We start from the raw sequence: 17,736 nt of genomic DNA, 5'->3' as shown, positions 1-17,736 counted from the left end.
AACTGAACTGATTTATTCTGAAAGAAATAAAGTTATTGGACATAGTTTTTAGGAGGATCATGTGGCACAAGCTTTAAGGCTTTTAAATAAACTTTTTGGGATTAATCAAAACGTTGTCTCTCAATGAGCTCTTGTGGTTTTCATACCTGAACGCTTCCATGAAGCTGACCTACGGGTGCTTTCATTTACAGAAAATTAACTATAATGTTGATAATAAATATCACTTATCGGATTAAAAACATCCTGATGTCAGTGATCCGTGTGTGTGTGTGTGTGTGTGTGTGTGTGTGTGTGTGTGTGTGTGTGTGTGTTATGAGACAGGATGCAAGACAATACTGAGCACAGGAGAATGAACGCACAAAGAAACACACACACACACACACACACACACACACACACACACACAGACACACACACACACACACACACACACACACACACACACACACACACAGAAAGGTCAAGCGAAAGTCTATACAAGGAAGTAATATTGTTATTAATGAGGAGCACTTGAGAATTACACTTACACACACACACACACACACACACACACACACACACACACACACTTTGTTAAGAGCTGACGGGTTTTACAAAAACAGGAAGGGGTGGGCATCATGGGGGCATTTAATAAGTTGTAAAAATTCAAAATGTGATTTTTCATCTTATAGAAAGTTGTTTACTTTTTTTTTCTGGAGGCGGAGTTCAGATCTTCTCTTTTCATTTTCACCTGGGACCTTTTATTGTGACGCTTAAAAGAGGACAGTTAAAAAAAAAAAAAAAAAGTTAAAAATAACATTGATACTGCATCAGTGCGTCTCTATATTATACCATTAAAAAAAACAAATTACAAAATAATAATGAACCAATCATGTAATTACGTATTTTTCAAACCAGCTTTTTAATTGAATGCAATTGTATAAATGTAGAATGTAACAAATATTGTGAAAACAATGAATGTAAACGGAGAAATTATGACCTTTACTCTTGTTTTCTGAATGGCATATCAGACTTCATGAATGGCCACGCTAGAATTGTGATGGCAGTAAAGTGCTTACAGAGATTTCTGTCTGAAATCTTGTGAAGCGTCCTTATCTGTCTGTGGATAATTCCGATGTGAGATATGACACAGTCAGCACACAGTGTGGAAGAGGCTCATTTTTGTGTTCTAATATTTGTAAATCACACACCAAGTGGGAATCTTTGGTAGAATGAGGAATTCAATGCCTTTCACATAAAGATATTATCGCCAGCAGCTGTTAAAAAGCACAACTCCTTTCATGCAAGTTAATGCTTTTATTCAGAAAGGTTTAAAGATGAAGCCGTCAGCTATCGTTACTTATTTTTAACAGTCATGCTGGGAAAACGTCATCACCAACATCTTTAATGGGGCGTCCCAGTCCACACTGTAACAAAGCTAATTGCATCTATAAGCTCTTTTTTTGTGCTTCTCTCTTCTCTCAGCATCAGTGACTGAAACACTGAACACTATGTAGTTGTCATGTCGGGCCACAAGTTGGCGCTCTTGGTTGTTTTTGTAATGAATCCACACACACATGCAGCAGAGAACAATAAACAGTGGTGGCTGGTGGTAAATTTCTTTGGTGGGGCTCTTTATTGTTCTTCAATTTCAGACATTATTCTGAGCGACCTTTAAAGACTTTCACATCACGTTGGTCCAAAAACGTTTTATTCAAAACCTTGATTTCCCACAATTTTGAATATTGGATGATAGGAGCTGCATTCAGAATCTGCTGTGTCTGTGTGAGCTGGACTGGCTCCGCCCACTCATTCCCATCTTTCGAAGAGGAGGAAGTACGTCCTCTCGTGGTGCCATGTGCCAGAGCAGGGCTGCCTGATTGTGGGAGGAGTCAAAGAGAGGGCCTACCTAGATTGGGATTGGCTAAGCCCCCGATGACACTATATAGGGTTTGATTTCTGATTGGCTGGTTGGAGCAACACACTTTTTAAAAAGTGACTGTCTTCCCTTCTGGGGCATCACTCCAGGTATGGAGATGATTAGTACTGCTGGAAAACCTTTAGAAAGTCAATTTTGCTTATTCAACCACCAATACAAAGATTCTCTGTCCTGGTTCAAAATATTGAGCGTCCTTTTCTAAATCACCATTTTGGATCTGGAACAATCTGGAATTTTGGAACAAATCCATTGAAACCGATTTGCTGAAATGGTCACGGTGGAAAAGGGCAGAACTTCACCGTTTAATGCATTAAAAACTCTCATGTCAGCACCTTCTACCGAGTAACCGGTTGGGTTTTTCTCATCCGAGAGATGAATGAGTTGTATTTGGTGCTATATAAATAAAGTTGAATCGAATTGAATTGAATTGAATTAATGCACGTCGATCCAAAAATGATTCGAACAAGTCGAAGCAAGTGCTCACCACAAATCCTAAAACAACAAACGAGAATCACACCTTCAGAGACGAGTCACAGGCCAACTGTTGGGATTTTACTTAAAAATCAACAAACTTTCCCCGCGAGACAAATTAGAATAAACAACACAAGTCCGTCTCGAGAGCTTTTACACTGTGTGCAGAATCTGGGAATCGGATTGTGAATTTTCAAAGGGAGGCTACTGGACATTGGAGGTGTGTGTGTGTGTGTGTGTGTGTCTGTGTGTGTGTGTGTTTTCCGTGGTTGCATAAAAGAAGAAGTCATAAATCCAGTTTTACAAGTTGTTTATAATTTTAGGATTAAAGCAGGATTAGGATTAGATCAACTCTCCGACCGTATACGGTCACTTCCTGCTTTTTCCTCTTTAAATAACAATTGCTGCTGTAAGTATAAAATACATTTTTTGAAATGCGTTTTATGTTGATTACAATGAGATTAAAGGATTGTCAAAGATTATTGAAGCCATCGAGGGACATTCTCAGGCTGTTTACAGACTTTCAGACCTTTTTAGGCTTTTTTAAAGATCTAAAAGATTTTTACAACCTTTAACTGACATTCAGTTATTAAGACTGAATGTAAAAAGTCACAAACATATAAAAGTAGGTGTTGAAATATTCTTTAAATTAAAACTATTGAAATTCTCCTTCACCAAAACACATGAATGAGTCACTATAAAGGCTAAAAGTTCATGTCATGTCATAGATTTACAGGTTTTAAGGACAGGTTATTGTTAGCTGGTAAGTTGTACGCCGTTTCATGTAACGGCATCTTTATTTGGCCAATCATCCAAACGGTGCTGCGTCTTAGGAACCAGAAAACTGTTTGTTTATTTAAACGTCTCTTCAATGTCACTTTACAACAACAACGATGGCCGACAACATGCTCTAGATCGAGCTGCAGAAGCAACTGGTGCTCTTTAGCTTAATAAAGCCAGATGGTGGATTTCCGTGTCTTCTTCAACAATTTTGGTTTTCTGCGGCAGAGTTACAGCGCCACCTACAGGTCTGGCATATGTACCACATTGTTCTGGGCCTTGTTCATAGTGACTTGTGGACAGAAATCTCTTTAAAGGGGTCATATCATCCAGCTTTTCAACACTTTCACATGGTCTCATTGGTCCAAAAACATTCTATTCAAAGTTTATTGCTTTTCCTTGATATTTGAATATTGGATGATAGGAGCTGCATTCAGAATCTGCTGTGTCTGTGTGAGCTGGACTGGCTCCGCCCACACATGCCCATCTTCGGAAGAGGAGGAAGAACTTCTTCTCATGGTGCCATGTGCCAGAGCAGAGCTGCCTGATTGTGGGAGGAGTCAAAGGGAGGGCCTACCTTGATTGTGATTGCGATATTTTTTTTAAAAGTCCTCAAGCAAAAAGTGGTGGCAAACATCGCCAGTTTTCATACACCGCTAAAGTTGAGAGCAGGGGCAAGGAGATGCAGTGTGTGTGTGTGTGTGTGTGTGTGTGTGTGTGTGTGTGTGTGTGTGTGTGTGTGTGTGTGTGTGTGTGTGTGTGTGTGTGTGTGTGTGTGTTTACAGTAGACGACTGGCTTTCCTTCCCCAGAGACAGGCGGAGCAGGACTGTGGGAACCGAGCGTGAAGCTAAACTGAGACATGGGCACAGACATTTTATTAATGGGGTCAGGACCGGACTGGAGAGTCACGGGGGTCAAGATAATAGACGGACACACACAAAAAGTGCATGTACACACACACACACACACACACACACACACACACACACGCAACCTGCCAACAACTGTATTCTTCAATTGTTTCATTTTTATCGATGCAAAAAAAGTGACTTTTTTTTTTTCTTCCAACAATTGCCATCAAACTGCAGAATTGCAGGAATGTGAGGAGTGGCATTAACTCCCCAGAGACGGAGAAGGAAAGAGAACACAATGTGAAAGCAGCCTGGCGTGTAACTCTGAGGGTTAAAGACCTCTGATTCAAGACTCCGCAAGGATCTTTTCATTTCATTTATTTGTACGGGGCAGTGCATATTAATGAACACGCCCTCTCCTCACTGTAAATATGCCGGATTTAGCACAAGGATAATTTCCACCAGTTGTCCCACATAAAACCATACGAAGTTACAAACATAAAAACACAAAAAACATGTAAAATATGGTAAAACAAGGAGGAAAAACCACGGAATACAAATTTAGCTTATGTAGAGTCATTGTGTTCAAACTGTGTAATTTATTCCCATATTTACAGGATTTTTATTTAATATTTATTTCGTATTTCAGAGTTGTTTTTTTATGCATTTATTTGTAATTTCCTAAATTTCCAAGTTGGAAAATTGAAAACGAGTGCGTAAGATTTGTGAGAAGCATCTGTACGCGCTGCAGGTTGCTGCAGATTAAGACCCGATCCCGCACCCGAGGACCAAGTGAGAAGAAGCCGAGATAAGAAATCTGTAATCGGTCATGGCAGACTGGAGCCTGCTGGGAAACTTCCTGGAGGAAGTACAGGAGCACTCCACCTCCGTAGGCAAGGTATGACAACACGCACACACACAAGTACGTCCGTACAGTATATATATATATATATATATATATATATATATATATATATATACACTCTGCATGTCTCACACTGGCTCTAGTTTAAAATATTTATAATTCATCCTGTTTGCTTTCTGAGTCCTGACCCAGAGTTTAGGTCTCACGCTCATTTAGAAAAAACAAACAGATGTAAAATTATCGGTCTGTTTACGCTGCCGATGCACTAGAAAAATCACAAATGCCACAATTCACATGAGTTTTAATGCAACTCCAAAATAAAAACACTTTTTTTCTATTCTGATAATGTTAATGTGTTCTCAATTTATTTTCAATATTGGAGTTCACTTTAATACGAGGATACACTCATGTTATCTGATTTAATTAAATTTATAACATGCTGGAACAATGTGTAGGATTCTAATAATACAGGATGCCTCAACTCGATTCCGCCAACTTTTAGTCTCGAGGTGTTTGGATCCAATATTATCTGATTATCAGCAAAGGACACAGACGGACAAAGAGGAACATGCAAACTCTGCACAGAAAGGCTCCACATCTGGACTGGAACCTGCGATTATCTGCTGCCAGCAATCCTGATGCAAAACACAGAAGACATGGGACAGGAGCAAAAGCTGGACGAGCAAGTGATTTCTATCAAGATTTTGTCAATGAAGGGGTTAAATAGCAACAGCTTGATAACGTTTTAATTTAGGATCCACGTTAAGATCAATTTATTTGCCTTTAAACTCTCTGAGCTGCTCAAGTCCCGCTTCAATCACCACACATCACATCGGCCTCGTTTCTGTTTCGTCAAATTATTTCCCTCGTTCGTTCCTCTTGTGGTCGTTTTACAAATGAAGCTTCATCGGATTAAATTCGTATAACTCGGTAAAAAGTCCCACTGACCTTCTGATCTCACTGAAGTCTCCTGCACAATTTCATATCCGTGGACAATTAGAACCTTTTTCTGAGGCTACTTGTATGTTGCACATCTGTATAGTATATATTGTACATTTCCACTTTTTTAATTTCTATTTTAAAATCGAGTTGCACCTTTTCTTTTTTGTATTATTATACAGTTTTGGGTGATACATTTTCTTATTTTGATTCTATTGCATATATGTGGTCTAGATTTTCAGGCGTTTCTTTATTCAGGGTGATATACCTGTATGTCTACACTGTGGGAGGTCAAGCAAGATGGAAGCCGGATTCCACCGTTTGTCTCGTTTGTACAGCAGAACTGACCAGGAAGCTGAATGAATGAATGGTTTATTTCAGTTTCAGTTACAGAGCAAAAATTGGATTTTGTGCATTCAAGTGTCTAGTGCGTAAAAGTTCACGCACACACATTTTTTTATTCATTTTTTTTTTTACAATTTCTTTAGCCGAAATGTGTGTAGGCTATTTTTGCCTCTCTCTTAAAAATCCTGAACACCAGTGATACAAGTGAAAAACATAACAAAACATAACAGAAGTAACACAAAAGACACTGAAACTTCTTCTAAGTTTTTCTTAATCATTTCTGATTTCGATAATTTTTCATTCTGACCATTAATTATTTTACATTTACAGAATAGTGAGAAATGTCGGAAAGCTTCATTAAGAAATCAGAAACCTTAAGACACTTTTAGAAGTTTTTTCTTATTGTGGAACTACAAAGATTTTGAAGATCATCATGTAAAGATCCTTTGGATTTTTTTTGTTAGTTTTTACTGGCTCAGGCGGCACTGCAAATAAAGTCATGCACTGGAAACCACTGCATGGGCGCCAGAGCACCACCAGACGTCACGGTTCACCACGTAACCCCCAAAATCACATGTAACAGGCTGAAATATAAGACTTGTTGTATATTTCCATGTATGTGCGTTTTGTTTTCTGCTGCCCAGGTGTGGCTGACCATCCTGTTCATCTTCCGTATCCTGGTGCTCGGGACGGCCGCCGAGTCGTCCTGGGGAGACGAGCAGGAAGACTTTAACTGTGACACCGAGCAGCCGGGCTGCGAAAACGTGTGTTATGACCGAGCCTTCCCCATAGCGCACATACGATACTGGGTGAGGAACTGCACATCCAGTGTGGGAGGAACGTGGAGGAACATGCAAACTCCAAAATGTAACTCGAATTACTGAAAAAAATTAAATAAAAATAGAACGTGGCTCTCAGTAGAGCGCAGGCCTTCGCCAACGCCACATTTGTTTGCATTGTTAGCATCACTGGCATGTTAGCCGTTAGCTCATAGCGACGCTAACTCGCCTGCCGGATAGCAACATCACTTTGTGAAACACAGATAAACCACTACCCGAGTCAGTGCGCTCACGCCAGTGTTTCTGGATACTTGACGAACCGAGATATTAGCTGCAAGCTCCGGAGCGTCTCCATGGCAACAGACCCTGATCTCCATTGATCTCCATGAGGTGCCTCTCCTATCCGCATTGTATAGGACATTTTTTTTCCTGAGTTTTTTGGGATCTATTCGGAAACAGTTAGCCGTTAATGTGCCAAAATCTAATCGACTGGTCCTTGGATGATGACAAATCATCCCTGAAGATTTCATGCAATTTGGATTAATAGTTTTCACGAAAAGTTGGTTACATACATACATACATACATACATACATACATACATACATACATACATACATACATACATACATACATACATAATCAAATAAAAACGCAATCTTGGAGAAACTGGTTAATGTTGTTCTAACCTTTTAATGTTAAAAATCTCAGACGTAAAACCGTGTAACCCCCCCCACCCCCCCCCCAGGTGCTGCAGATCGTGTTCGTGTCCACGCCCAGTCTGATCTACATGGGTCACGCCATGCACACGGTTCGCCAGGAGGAAAAGAGGAGGAGCAGAGCGGAGGAGGAGGAGGAGGGGGGAGGGGCGGAGGATGACCCTGGGGGAGGGGACAGAGGAGGAGGAGGAGGAGATCGGGAGAAGCAGGGGAGGAAGGAGGAGAACGACGAAGGGAAGGAGAAAAGCGAAGGTCCAGCTCCAGGTCGAGTCCGCCTGAGGGGGGCGCTGCTGCAGACCTACATACTGAGTATACTGATCCGCAGCATCATGGAGGTAAGGGTCACCATGGCAACGGCTTCTGTTCGGAGGCTAGTATGCATAAAAACGTGATGAGGAGGGGAGAGGAGGCAAAAAATTTGGAAATATTTGTCAACAAATTCTGTAGAGAATGGGAAGGTGATAGGATTTGAACAGGAAGCAGCAGATGTGAGGAAATCGTCCCCTGGAGGGGGCGCCACCGAGGGGATCAGGGCTCAGGGGACTTTTCCCTTTTAAAGGAGTCATGACAAAAGAAATCAGTGTAGAGATAAACTATTTAAAAAAATCTGAAACACACATTATTAGACCTTAATTTATAGTAGGAGTGACAATAATTAACACTGAACCCTTATGGACCCCAAGAGACTTCTTTTTTCATCATCTAAGTGAATACATGTAAATGTAATAGTGACAATCAGGACTGAGGGTCGAAAGTCGTAATGCAGTCAGTAAAAGGGAAAGAATAGAAAAGAATAGAATAGAATAGAATAGAAATACTTTATTGATGCCGTAAGGAAGTTTGTATCGTGCTTTTTAGGGACCGGAATATTATTTGCACAAAGGCTGACAGATAACATATTACCTAATAAACTCACACTGCTCAAAAAATCATAATCCACCCCATAAAATCCCAGTTTTGCATCTAGTATTTATAAATATTTCTTATTCTGTGTTTTCGTCATTTTAAAACGGGGGTGGAAATTGTTCAAAATGGCATGAAAATTGTTACATTTATTGAATAAATGTGTGTAAATTTGACAGTTGTGACCTGGACTGACGTTGGTCAAATTATATAACGCATTGAAAGTGACATTTTTTTTTTTTTTAATCATATTTTTATTGCACCTTTTTCATGCACAAGGCTTAAGCTGAGCTGTAATTCTCTAGAAACAAGAGTATCTTCAGCAAAGTTGAGGTCAGTTTTGCTAAACGCCAGTTACCATATTTATACTAATGAGGTCTTTTCCCGGGAAGATTTTTATTAATTAAATTTCTGTGGAAGAAATAATAATAATTTGAGTAATAAATGTAATAGAGATCATTTAAAATGACAGTGTCTACAGATTCTATATGTTCTTATGAATAAAACCTTATAATGTGAAAAGAAAACAGGAAGTCCAACATTTAACCAAAAATTCAGACTTACAAACATGTGAAGGGTAAAATCTGAAGGTTTTAGTATAAAACAGGTCTGGGTTTCTAAGAAAGATGTTTAAATGTCTCTCTTTAATAACTTTAGCAGATGATATCATCCACAATCAAACCCCCGACTGAGACTTTTCCTCCATCCAGGTGGTGTTTCTGTGCCTCCAGTACTTTCTTTATGGCATCTTCCTCCATCCTCTGTATGTGTGCAAGGTAGGAACTATATTTACTTGACTTTACCGAGAACCACGGAAGCCCTTTGTTTTCCATATATGCAGTCTTTATTATTTCTCACTCAGGCCTGGCCTTGTCCGCATCCAGTCAACTGCTACGTCTCCAGACCGACGGAGAAGAATGTTTTCATCGTCTTCATGCTGGCGGTGTCGGCGGTGTCTCTGGTCCTCAGCGTGCTGGAGCTGCAGCACCTGGCCTGGAAACACTGCTGCAGGTAAAGAGCTCGCAACCCCCCCCCCCCCCCCCCCAACCCCCCACTGCTGCAGGTAAAGAGCTCGCGACCTGCTGCATGTATAGAGCTTGTGTCACCCCCCCCACTGCTTCAGGTAAAGAGCTCGCGTCACCCCCCCACTGCTTCAGGTAAAGAGCTCGCGCCCCCCCCCCCCCCACTGCTGCAGGTATAGAGCTCGCGCCCCCCCCCCCCCCCACTGCTGCAGGTATAGAGCTTGCGTCCCCGTCCCCCCACTGCTGCAGGTAAATAGCTCGCATCACCCCACCTCTGATAGAGGTTTGTCTAATCTAATCTAATCTAATCTAATCTAAAACGTTATAAACGGAGCCTCGGTCTCACTGTCAGAACAAGTTAAGAAGATGTGGATTTCCATTTAGACACATTATTGATGGTTTACTTATAAATGTAAAATAAACAAGGTACTTGTGTTTTCCCGATGTGGCGACTCCAGGAACCTTCAATAAAAAGGTCCAGGGTGAATCAGACGATAACGTTCTGTTCCAGTGTTTCTCCACCGTGGAAAAACATTCATCAAAAAAAGAACTACATAAATATCAGGACAACTCCCTCCATGTTTTGTAAATTTTCCCACAATGAGAGTCCTGTGACTATTTTAGGCCTTCAGTCACTCAGCGTTCACTTCTTGGAAATCCCAGTGAGTGTGGATTAAAGGAAACTCTAGAGAACTGAACTAAGTACCAGAATGTGATTCTCTCAGGCCGAGGCCGCCGCCGCAGCCGCAGCCGCAGCCGCAGCCGCAGCCGCAGCCGCAGCAGCCACGATTGAACCGTTAATCTCAAATCTTTTCAGGAAATTCTTCTTCTCGGCGAAGGTCATCACCCCGTCCAGAGCCTCGCTGTCCCGACAGCTCTCTCTGTCGCCCCCGCCACCGTCCACCCCGCCGCCGGACTTCAGCCAGTGCGTGAGCGAATCCTCGCACTACCTGGCCCTGCCGTTCCCCCACCACCGGCTGGCCAACCAGCAGAACTCGGAGAACCTGGCCACGGAGAAGAACAAAATGGCGGAGGGGGTGGACTTCCTGCAGATGAGCTGCTACTCGGCCGGGTGGCAGCGGACGGGCGACGGTCCGGTCCAGGACGGGGGCTACCTGAGGACGGGCTGCTTCGGCACCGAGAGGAGCCCCCAGGTCCAGAGCGGGGGTGCGGACGGGCCGCCGAGGGACAAGCGGAGGTTCAGCAGGACCAGCGGGACGAGCAGCCGGACCCGGGCGGACGACCTCTCGGTTTAGAGGGGAACCGACGGTCAGACAGACTCACAGGGAGGCATGCTGGGAAACGGCAATGAACATGAAACGTGACGTCCGTCTTCGACTCTGGAAGTCGTCGAATTTAGTGAAACTGCTCAGAGATCGACTTTTATAAACGCTGTTTATCTGCAAACTGCACATTATCTTCAGGGGTTTTTTGGTTTTTTGTTTCCTTTTGACAGAACAACTGTCTGAACGATTCTCTCTGAACGACTTCCACACGTCAAATGTCTCTACACTCTTACCGCAGATCGTTTCTATGGGTTTTGTCATTGAACAGCATAAATAGAAAATAAAAAAAAGTACACTTTACAGTCATTTTGTGCTCACTATGACATACTTTGTTTTTGTAATATTTATTATTCCAGTTGGACAATGTGAATACTGTATTTGTTAATGAAATAAATAAATAAAAATATATGGAAAAACGTAATGAGAGTTTGCTTTTACTGAGTCTCATGAAGTTGTTTAATTAACCTGACACGAGTGACGTCACCACTTCTGTCACCATTTAACAGGATCTAGTTGTGGATGTTGTGGTGAGAATCTAAACTTAAAGTGACTGGATCTCTCTCTCTCATGCAAGCCCTCCAAACTCATGAGAAAACACCCACGGCGGCCATGAAAGGTTCACCGAATGACATGCGAATGCACCTGAAAGAGCGTTTAATGCTGATACACGAGCCTCTGTGGGGGAAAAAAAAACTCTTCCACAAAGTTAAGTAAAATGAGTTTTGCGTGACTTTTTAAAATAATCTATCAGCTTTAGCCACCGTTAGCCTTCCTCCACAGAGCCCTGGACGCGTTGGTAGAAACTAAATAAACTAAATAAAGCTTCCTTTTCTCAGAGAAATCTGCATGTTGGGGGTTTATCTCAACTGTTGCTGCTTCTTCTTATTAGTTTATAAAAAAATCAATTTCTACAAAGAACTTTACGCTTAAAGCCACATCCTCTAACTAAACACCTGCAGCTGAAAATATCAGACTCATTAGTCCTTTCATCACCGTTTGGTTTCCCACGAACTGATGTAACTTCAGCTAACATCCAGATTATAGAGCATCTTCCTCCTCTAACATCCAGATTATAGAGCATCTTCCTCCTCCTAACATCCAGATTATAGAGCATTTCCTCCTCTAACATACAGATTATAGAGCATCTCCCCCTCTAACATACAGATTATAGAGCATCTTCCTCCTCCTAACATCCAGATTATAGAGCATTTTCCTCCTCTAACATACAGATTATAGAGCATCTTTCTCCCCTTAACATCCAGATTATAGAGCATCTTCCTCATCCTAACATCCAGATTATAGAGCACCCTCCTCCTCTAACATACAGATTATAGAGCATCTTCCTCCTCCTAACATCCAGATTATAGAGCATTTCCCTCCTCTAACATACAGATTATAGAGCACCTTCCTCCTCCTAACAGCCAGATTATAGAGCATCTTCCCCCTCTAACATCCAGATTATAGAGCATCTTTCTCCCCTCTAACACCCAGATTATAGAGCATCTTCCTCCTCCTAACACCCAGATTATAGAGCATCTGTCTCCCCTTAACATCCAGATTATAGAGCATCTTCCTCCTCTAACATCCAGATTATAGAGCATCTTTCTCCTCTAACATACAGATTATAGAGCATCTTCCTCACCTAACATCCAGATTATAGAGCATCGTTCCCCCTAACATCCATATTATAGAGCATCTTCCTCCTCTAACATCCAGATTATAGAGCATCTTCCTCCCCTTAACATCCAGATTATAGAGCATCTTCCTCCTCTGGCATCCAGATTATAGAGCATCTGTCTCCCCGTAACAGCCAGATTATAGAGCATCTTCCTCCTCTGGCATCCAGATTATAGAGCATCTTCCTCATCTGGCATCCAGATTATAGAGCATCTGTCTCCCCTTAACATCCAGATTATAGAGCATCTTCCTCCTCTAACATCCAGACTATAGAGCATCTTCCTCCTCTAACATACAGATTATAGAGCATCTTTCTCCCCTTAACATCCAGATTATAGAACATCTTCCTCTAACATCCAGATTATATTGCATCTTCCTCCCAATAATATTAGATTATAGAGCATCTTCCTCCCAATAATATTAGATTATAGAGCATCTTTAATGTCCCACACAGTGGTACTTTTCCACATAACTACTTAAATTTAAGTAACTTGGCAAAGTCATTTACAGTCTGAAGTGTATGGCAGCGTTTTTATTTAACCCTTTACACCGAGGCAGCCGCCCCTATCAAATACAGGCTGCCGACGTCACGGACAGCCTAAAACTGATTAAAACATCACTTGACTAAAGGAACGGCACCATTTTTCCAGAAGTCACTAGTGACTAGTAAAGTGCGAATTCTAAGTGTCTCCATAAACACATTGTGCAGAGCTGAACAGGGCAGAAGTTCAGAGATGGACGTACAGACAGTGAGTGGTGAAAAAATACTGGATAGTTTGATAAAAGAGGCACTCGAGGGTTCAGGATGAGAATCCGGGCCGGTTCCCATGGCCAACGTCTACTTTGGGAGCTGATGGGAGAGGAATGTTTGGGAACTGCAGCAGCAGCAGCGACGAAGTTTTCTGTTTTCTTTCTCTCCAGCTGTAACGGTCCCGTTTGCTTCACCACGTCTAACTGCATGGAAACTGCACTTTTCTTTCAAATGTGCTCAATGCTGGATGGCCACTGTGTGACAAACTAACCAACCCAGATTCAATTCAATTCACTTCCCGACCAACCCAACAACAAACCAGCCGTTATTTTAAAACATGTGGCACGTCTCTATGTCTATATAAACACGCACCACACAGCCTTTCACACAGGGTTTATTCCTAAAAGATAATTAAACGCACTAATAAATGATTAAACATTTTTGATTCACGCTACACTTTTCATTTAAAGTCTCAGAGTGCTTCAATATGTCAATAAATACTAATTAAAAATACTAAAAATAAATCGTCCCGACAAATGAATTAAATAGTGAATAATAATTTAGCATATAATAAATTACAAAAAATAGCTGTATAATATAAATAAATAAATAAATAAATAAATAAACAAACAAGACTGTTTAAAGTGAAAAGAAGTTGATAACATAACTCTTTTTTTTCACACACCCAAAGATATTGTGATCAATTAAAAAAATATATCATTAAAATATATCAACATACATCTTTTGAACTATGACAGTATTTGTTTTGCTTAATTTCTCATTCACTCTTTGACTTCTCAGTCTTTTGTAGTATCCCCCCCAAGATGATCTAAAAACGTATTGAATGAAATAAAAAAAATAAAAAAAAGACATTTAAATAATGAAGTAAATGTTAAAATAAATGTGACTGACAAACTCAACAGTTAAACTTTGATCTTTACAGTTTTTTGGCAAGCGGTGCCCTCTTGTGGTCAACTGTAGAACTGCAAGACTATTATATGATGAGGGGTTGACAGTAAAAACTATTTATAAAGAAGCGATCAGCCGTTTTCTGTTAACATGAAAGCCAGTGATTGATTTTATTGATTGAAATGTTTATTTCGAATAAGGTACAAAAACAAATAAGGAAAAAAGAAAAAAGAAAATTAACAACAAAGTTTTCTTCTGATCCATTTACTGTCAAGTCTGAGAAAAACAAATACAACATGTTGGACAGAAAAGAGTAAAACTGAAAACCATAAGTGATGAAAAAAGGTTTAAAGACAGTAAAAAGAGTGAATGAAACCAGAATAAACAACATGCAGCGTCTCAAAACAGTAGTAACCCACCTGACAAACATTTCGATAACAAATATTAAAATGGTCTTACCGACAGTTAGAAATGAAGTTTATGTTCCTTGTGGACAAAGATTCCTTTATTTGTCCTGCTTGAAGTCCAGTTGAGGAAACAAGTTGGACTTATTCATTTAAAAACCTCCACAGTGCAGGCAGTGAGGAATCAGCTGCTGTTTCTTCTTCTGCAGCTGCTGAGCAGCACCAACACTCTGAGCTCACGGGCGCCCCCTAACATGAGGCGGTGGAACTGCCCGCTTCAGCTCCTGTTTCACCTCCAGTCTCACTTCTATTCCTCTCAAAACACTGGATGAATGTAACTATTTGATTTACTTGTTCATCGTATATTTTATTCTTTCCACGGTGACCTCTCTAATGACTGCCTCTCAGTGTTATTTAAGGTAAAATGTAATGTTTTCAGTTAAAAATAAGAATTCAAATCTGGACTGATAAGCTGAACGAGACAAAACCACTCGATTACCTGATGTACTAAGCATTTTGATTACTAAATTAAGTTTTCTCACTTGTTGGCTTTAACGTTGCAATACCAGCTTGAACCACAGGGTGGCGTATTGAGTCACTAACAATAAAGACCGAGGCTCTCGGCTACTATACAGTGGTGTAGTCTGTGCAAACAATGTTTTTTGCCATTATTATTATTATTATTATTATTATTATGAAGGCGAACACAGTTCAGCGATGAAGTGGGAGGTAACGTCGCGAGTGAGGACGGAACAAACAACCCCGACCGCCCCTGCCAGGTCAACACCCGGTCAACCTGGAGGGGCTGTAGGGTGCAGCTTCGGCTCAGGATTCAGGTTAACAATTCAAAACATGACGCTCAAGGTTCCAGTGGAGGCTTGAATACGACAGCGTGTGACGGTGGGTCAACGTGAGGACAGGGAGCCTGGCGAGGGTCGCATTTTAACACCCGGCGGCCATCTTTAGTGACATAACTGTAACTGTATGAAGCCTCAGGAGACCCTACACACACATACCTGTTTCCCCTGTATGTAGGTCATGTGATCATGTGCCAGCTTTATTTATACTTCACACAGGCCTTGCTTTTTTTATTTTTTAACATCTGCTGGTATGAAGCAGTCAACAAAAGTCTCTTTACATAACAAACAAACAAAAAAGTGAGTGAAAAAAATACCTTTATTGGTTTGTATTAATCTGACTTGATTTCACCCAAAATCTAAAGTCAAAATGAACTTTTATGCTCACGTTCCTAACAAAAATATCTTTTTTTGAACATGTAGTTATAGTTGAAGTCGTCGCTTGTCCTTGAAAACAAAACGTGTTGTAACGTACACGTTTGTGATAGGGGCTAGATTGTACCAGCAGGAGGTGCTACATCCACATAAATCTAACAAATAACAGCTGAAACTAAATATGCTGCTATATCTACTCCTGCCATCATTATCATGGATTTTTATCCGCATTCAACTCGGATTCATGCTCAGTCTTTGCTGTTTGATACACGATTAGTTAAAATAATCTCAATTATTGAACCCTGACTTTACTGTTACCTGATTTTTCAACATGTGAACTTATGAATTTAAAGGGGACATATCATGCTAAATCCACTTTTTTAGCCCTTAAATGCATTTTGGTGTATATTTAGAGTGTTTAGAAGTACAGAAAAGTTCAAAGTAGTCTCTTCAGGTGCTCCGTTGATATCTTTATATTCTGTTTTGGTCATATTTTGCGATCGGTTTAGATTTTTCTATTCTCTATTACGTTTTTTGAACAATGACGTCACAGTATTCTCAGCGGAACTGCCAAATTAGGACATCGACGTTTCGAGCGATCCGCCATTTTTGTTTCTCGCTGCGATTTTGTAGTCCAACCGAAGTTACGAGAGGATAAGTCGAAATGTTCGGTTGTTGGATGTAGTAACCCACAAGCTTCGTTACACCGTCTCCCAGCATCAGAACCTTTTCCAAGTGCCTGGTTGAGTTTTATTTTTCACAGAAATGTACCCACATCTGTGGGTAAGGTCATTTTTGTGTGCGCGAAGCACTTTAAGGACGACTGCTTCAACAACCTCCGCCAGTATAAAGAAGGATTTGCCGAAAGACTTGGTCTGATTGAGCGGTCAGTTCCTTCTATCTATGGAGACGACGAACAGAGCACTTCGGTAAGCTGTATATAACGCTAAAAAGTGTGATGATAAGACGTCCCTGTCATTGTTTTGTTAGCATTAGCAGTTGCACCGTCTTCATATGTTAGCGCTGTGTGCTCGTTTTAGATTATAATGTAACTTCTGTGTTAAATAGTCGTTGTAATACAGGCAGTATTGTAGTAGTGGGCATGGATGGAGAAGTTAGTGTAAATATAGTAACACACCATTGCGTTACATCCATATGAAGACGTTGTTCTGAAGGTGCATCATCGTCATTTTCATCTGGCTCCGCCGGGTCCGACTCTGGCTCCAACATGTATGGCTGGATGGACAAATCTTCCCTTGTTGACATTTTGTAAATAATGTGTGAATATAAAGTTTCTGCGCCGCTAGATAATTGTATCTGTTCTATCAAACTACAAAGATGGCCGAACAGGGTGACGTTGAACCGAGTGTCACCTCTGCAACCTGGAGAGGAGGCGGGGTATGAAGTGTCTCATTTGCATTTGAAGAGACCGCCCCAAAACGAGTTGCTCTCAGAAGCACATCAGAAAAGGGGTTGAAAAGGGGCCTGTGGAGCTATAATAATGAGGAATTCAGACCCAAGCATTGCAGTTTCGCGTTGTATAGACCACAACTGTATGATTTATATGTAAAAAGGAAGGATTTAAAAGCATGATATGTCTCCTTTAAATCATGTTAATACGTCAGATGTGATTAATGTGCCTAAAATAAATGAAATGTGGGTCTTTAAGACCAAATCACTATTAAAAAAAAGATGCAAATAAATAAAGTAAATGAGTACAGGAATTGTGAATCATATATTTTAAATATGTCGTGTGAAAAAGTAGAAGTACCGTCACCCGGCTGCTCATGGGGACTGCGTGTTCGGTTGAACGGGTTGAGGACAGGTTTCTCGGCGCTGCAGACAGACAGCAGACAGCTGGACGGTCCGATCTGAACTTTGGACCA

The 17,736-nt window shown here is 40.9% G+C and overlaps 1 protein-coding gene across 1 annotated transcript in view; it reads left to right on the top strand.

Annotated features, from left to right (window-relative positions):
* Positions 1-11,295, top strand: part of LOC308121185 (gap junction alpha-5 protein-like) — a 12,917-nt gene extending 1,622 nt beyond the window's left edge. The window contains exons 2-7 of the mRNA XM_080482293.1: positions 4,773-4,919; positions 6,815-6,979; positions 7,696-8,001; positions 9,280-9,345; positions 9,432-9,580; positions 10,409-11,295. Of these exons, the coding sequence (XP_080338419.1) occupies positions 4,851-4,919; positions 6,815-6,979; positions 7,696-8,001; positions 9,280-9,345; positions 9,432-9,580; positions 10,409-10,847 (1,194 nt within the window). The 5' untranslated portion in view covers positions 4,773-4,850 and the 3' untranslated portion in view covers positions 10,848-11,295. The remainder of the gene's footprint in view (positions 1-4,772; positions 4,920-6,814; positions 6,980-7,695; positions 8,002-9,279; positions 9,346-9,431; positions 9,581-10,408) is intronic.
* The last annotated feature ends 6,441 nt before the right edge of the window (positions 11,296-17,736 follow it).

This window comes from Lipophrys pholis (genome assembly GCF_963383615.2).
Source record: "Lipophrys pholis genome assembly, chromosome: 15".
NCBI classification, from domain to species: domain Eukaryota; kingdom Metazoa; phylum Chordata; class Actinopteri; order Blenniiformes; family Blenniidae; genus Lipophrys; species Lipophrys pholis.
Note: the sequence above shows the minus strand (reverse complement) of the source record. Positions and strands in the feature narration are given on the sequence as shown.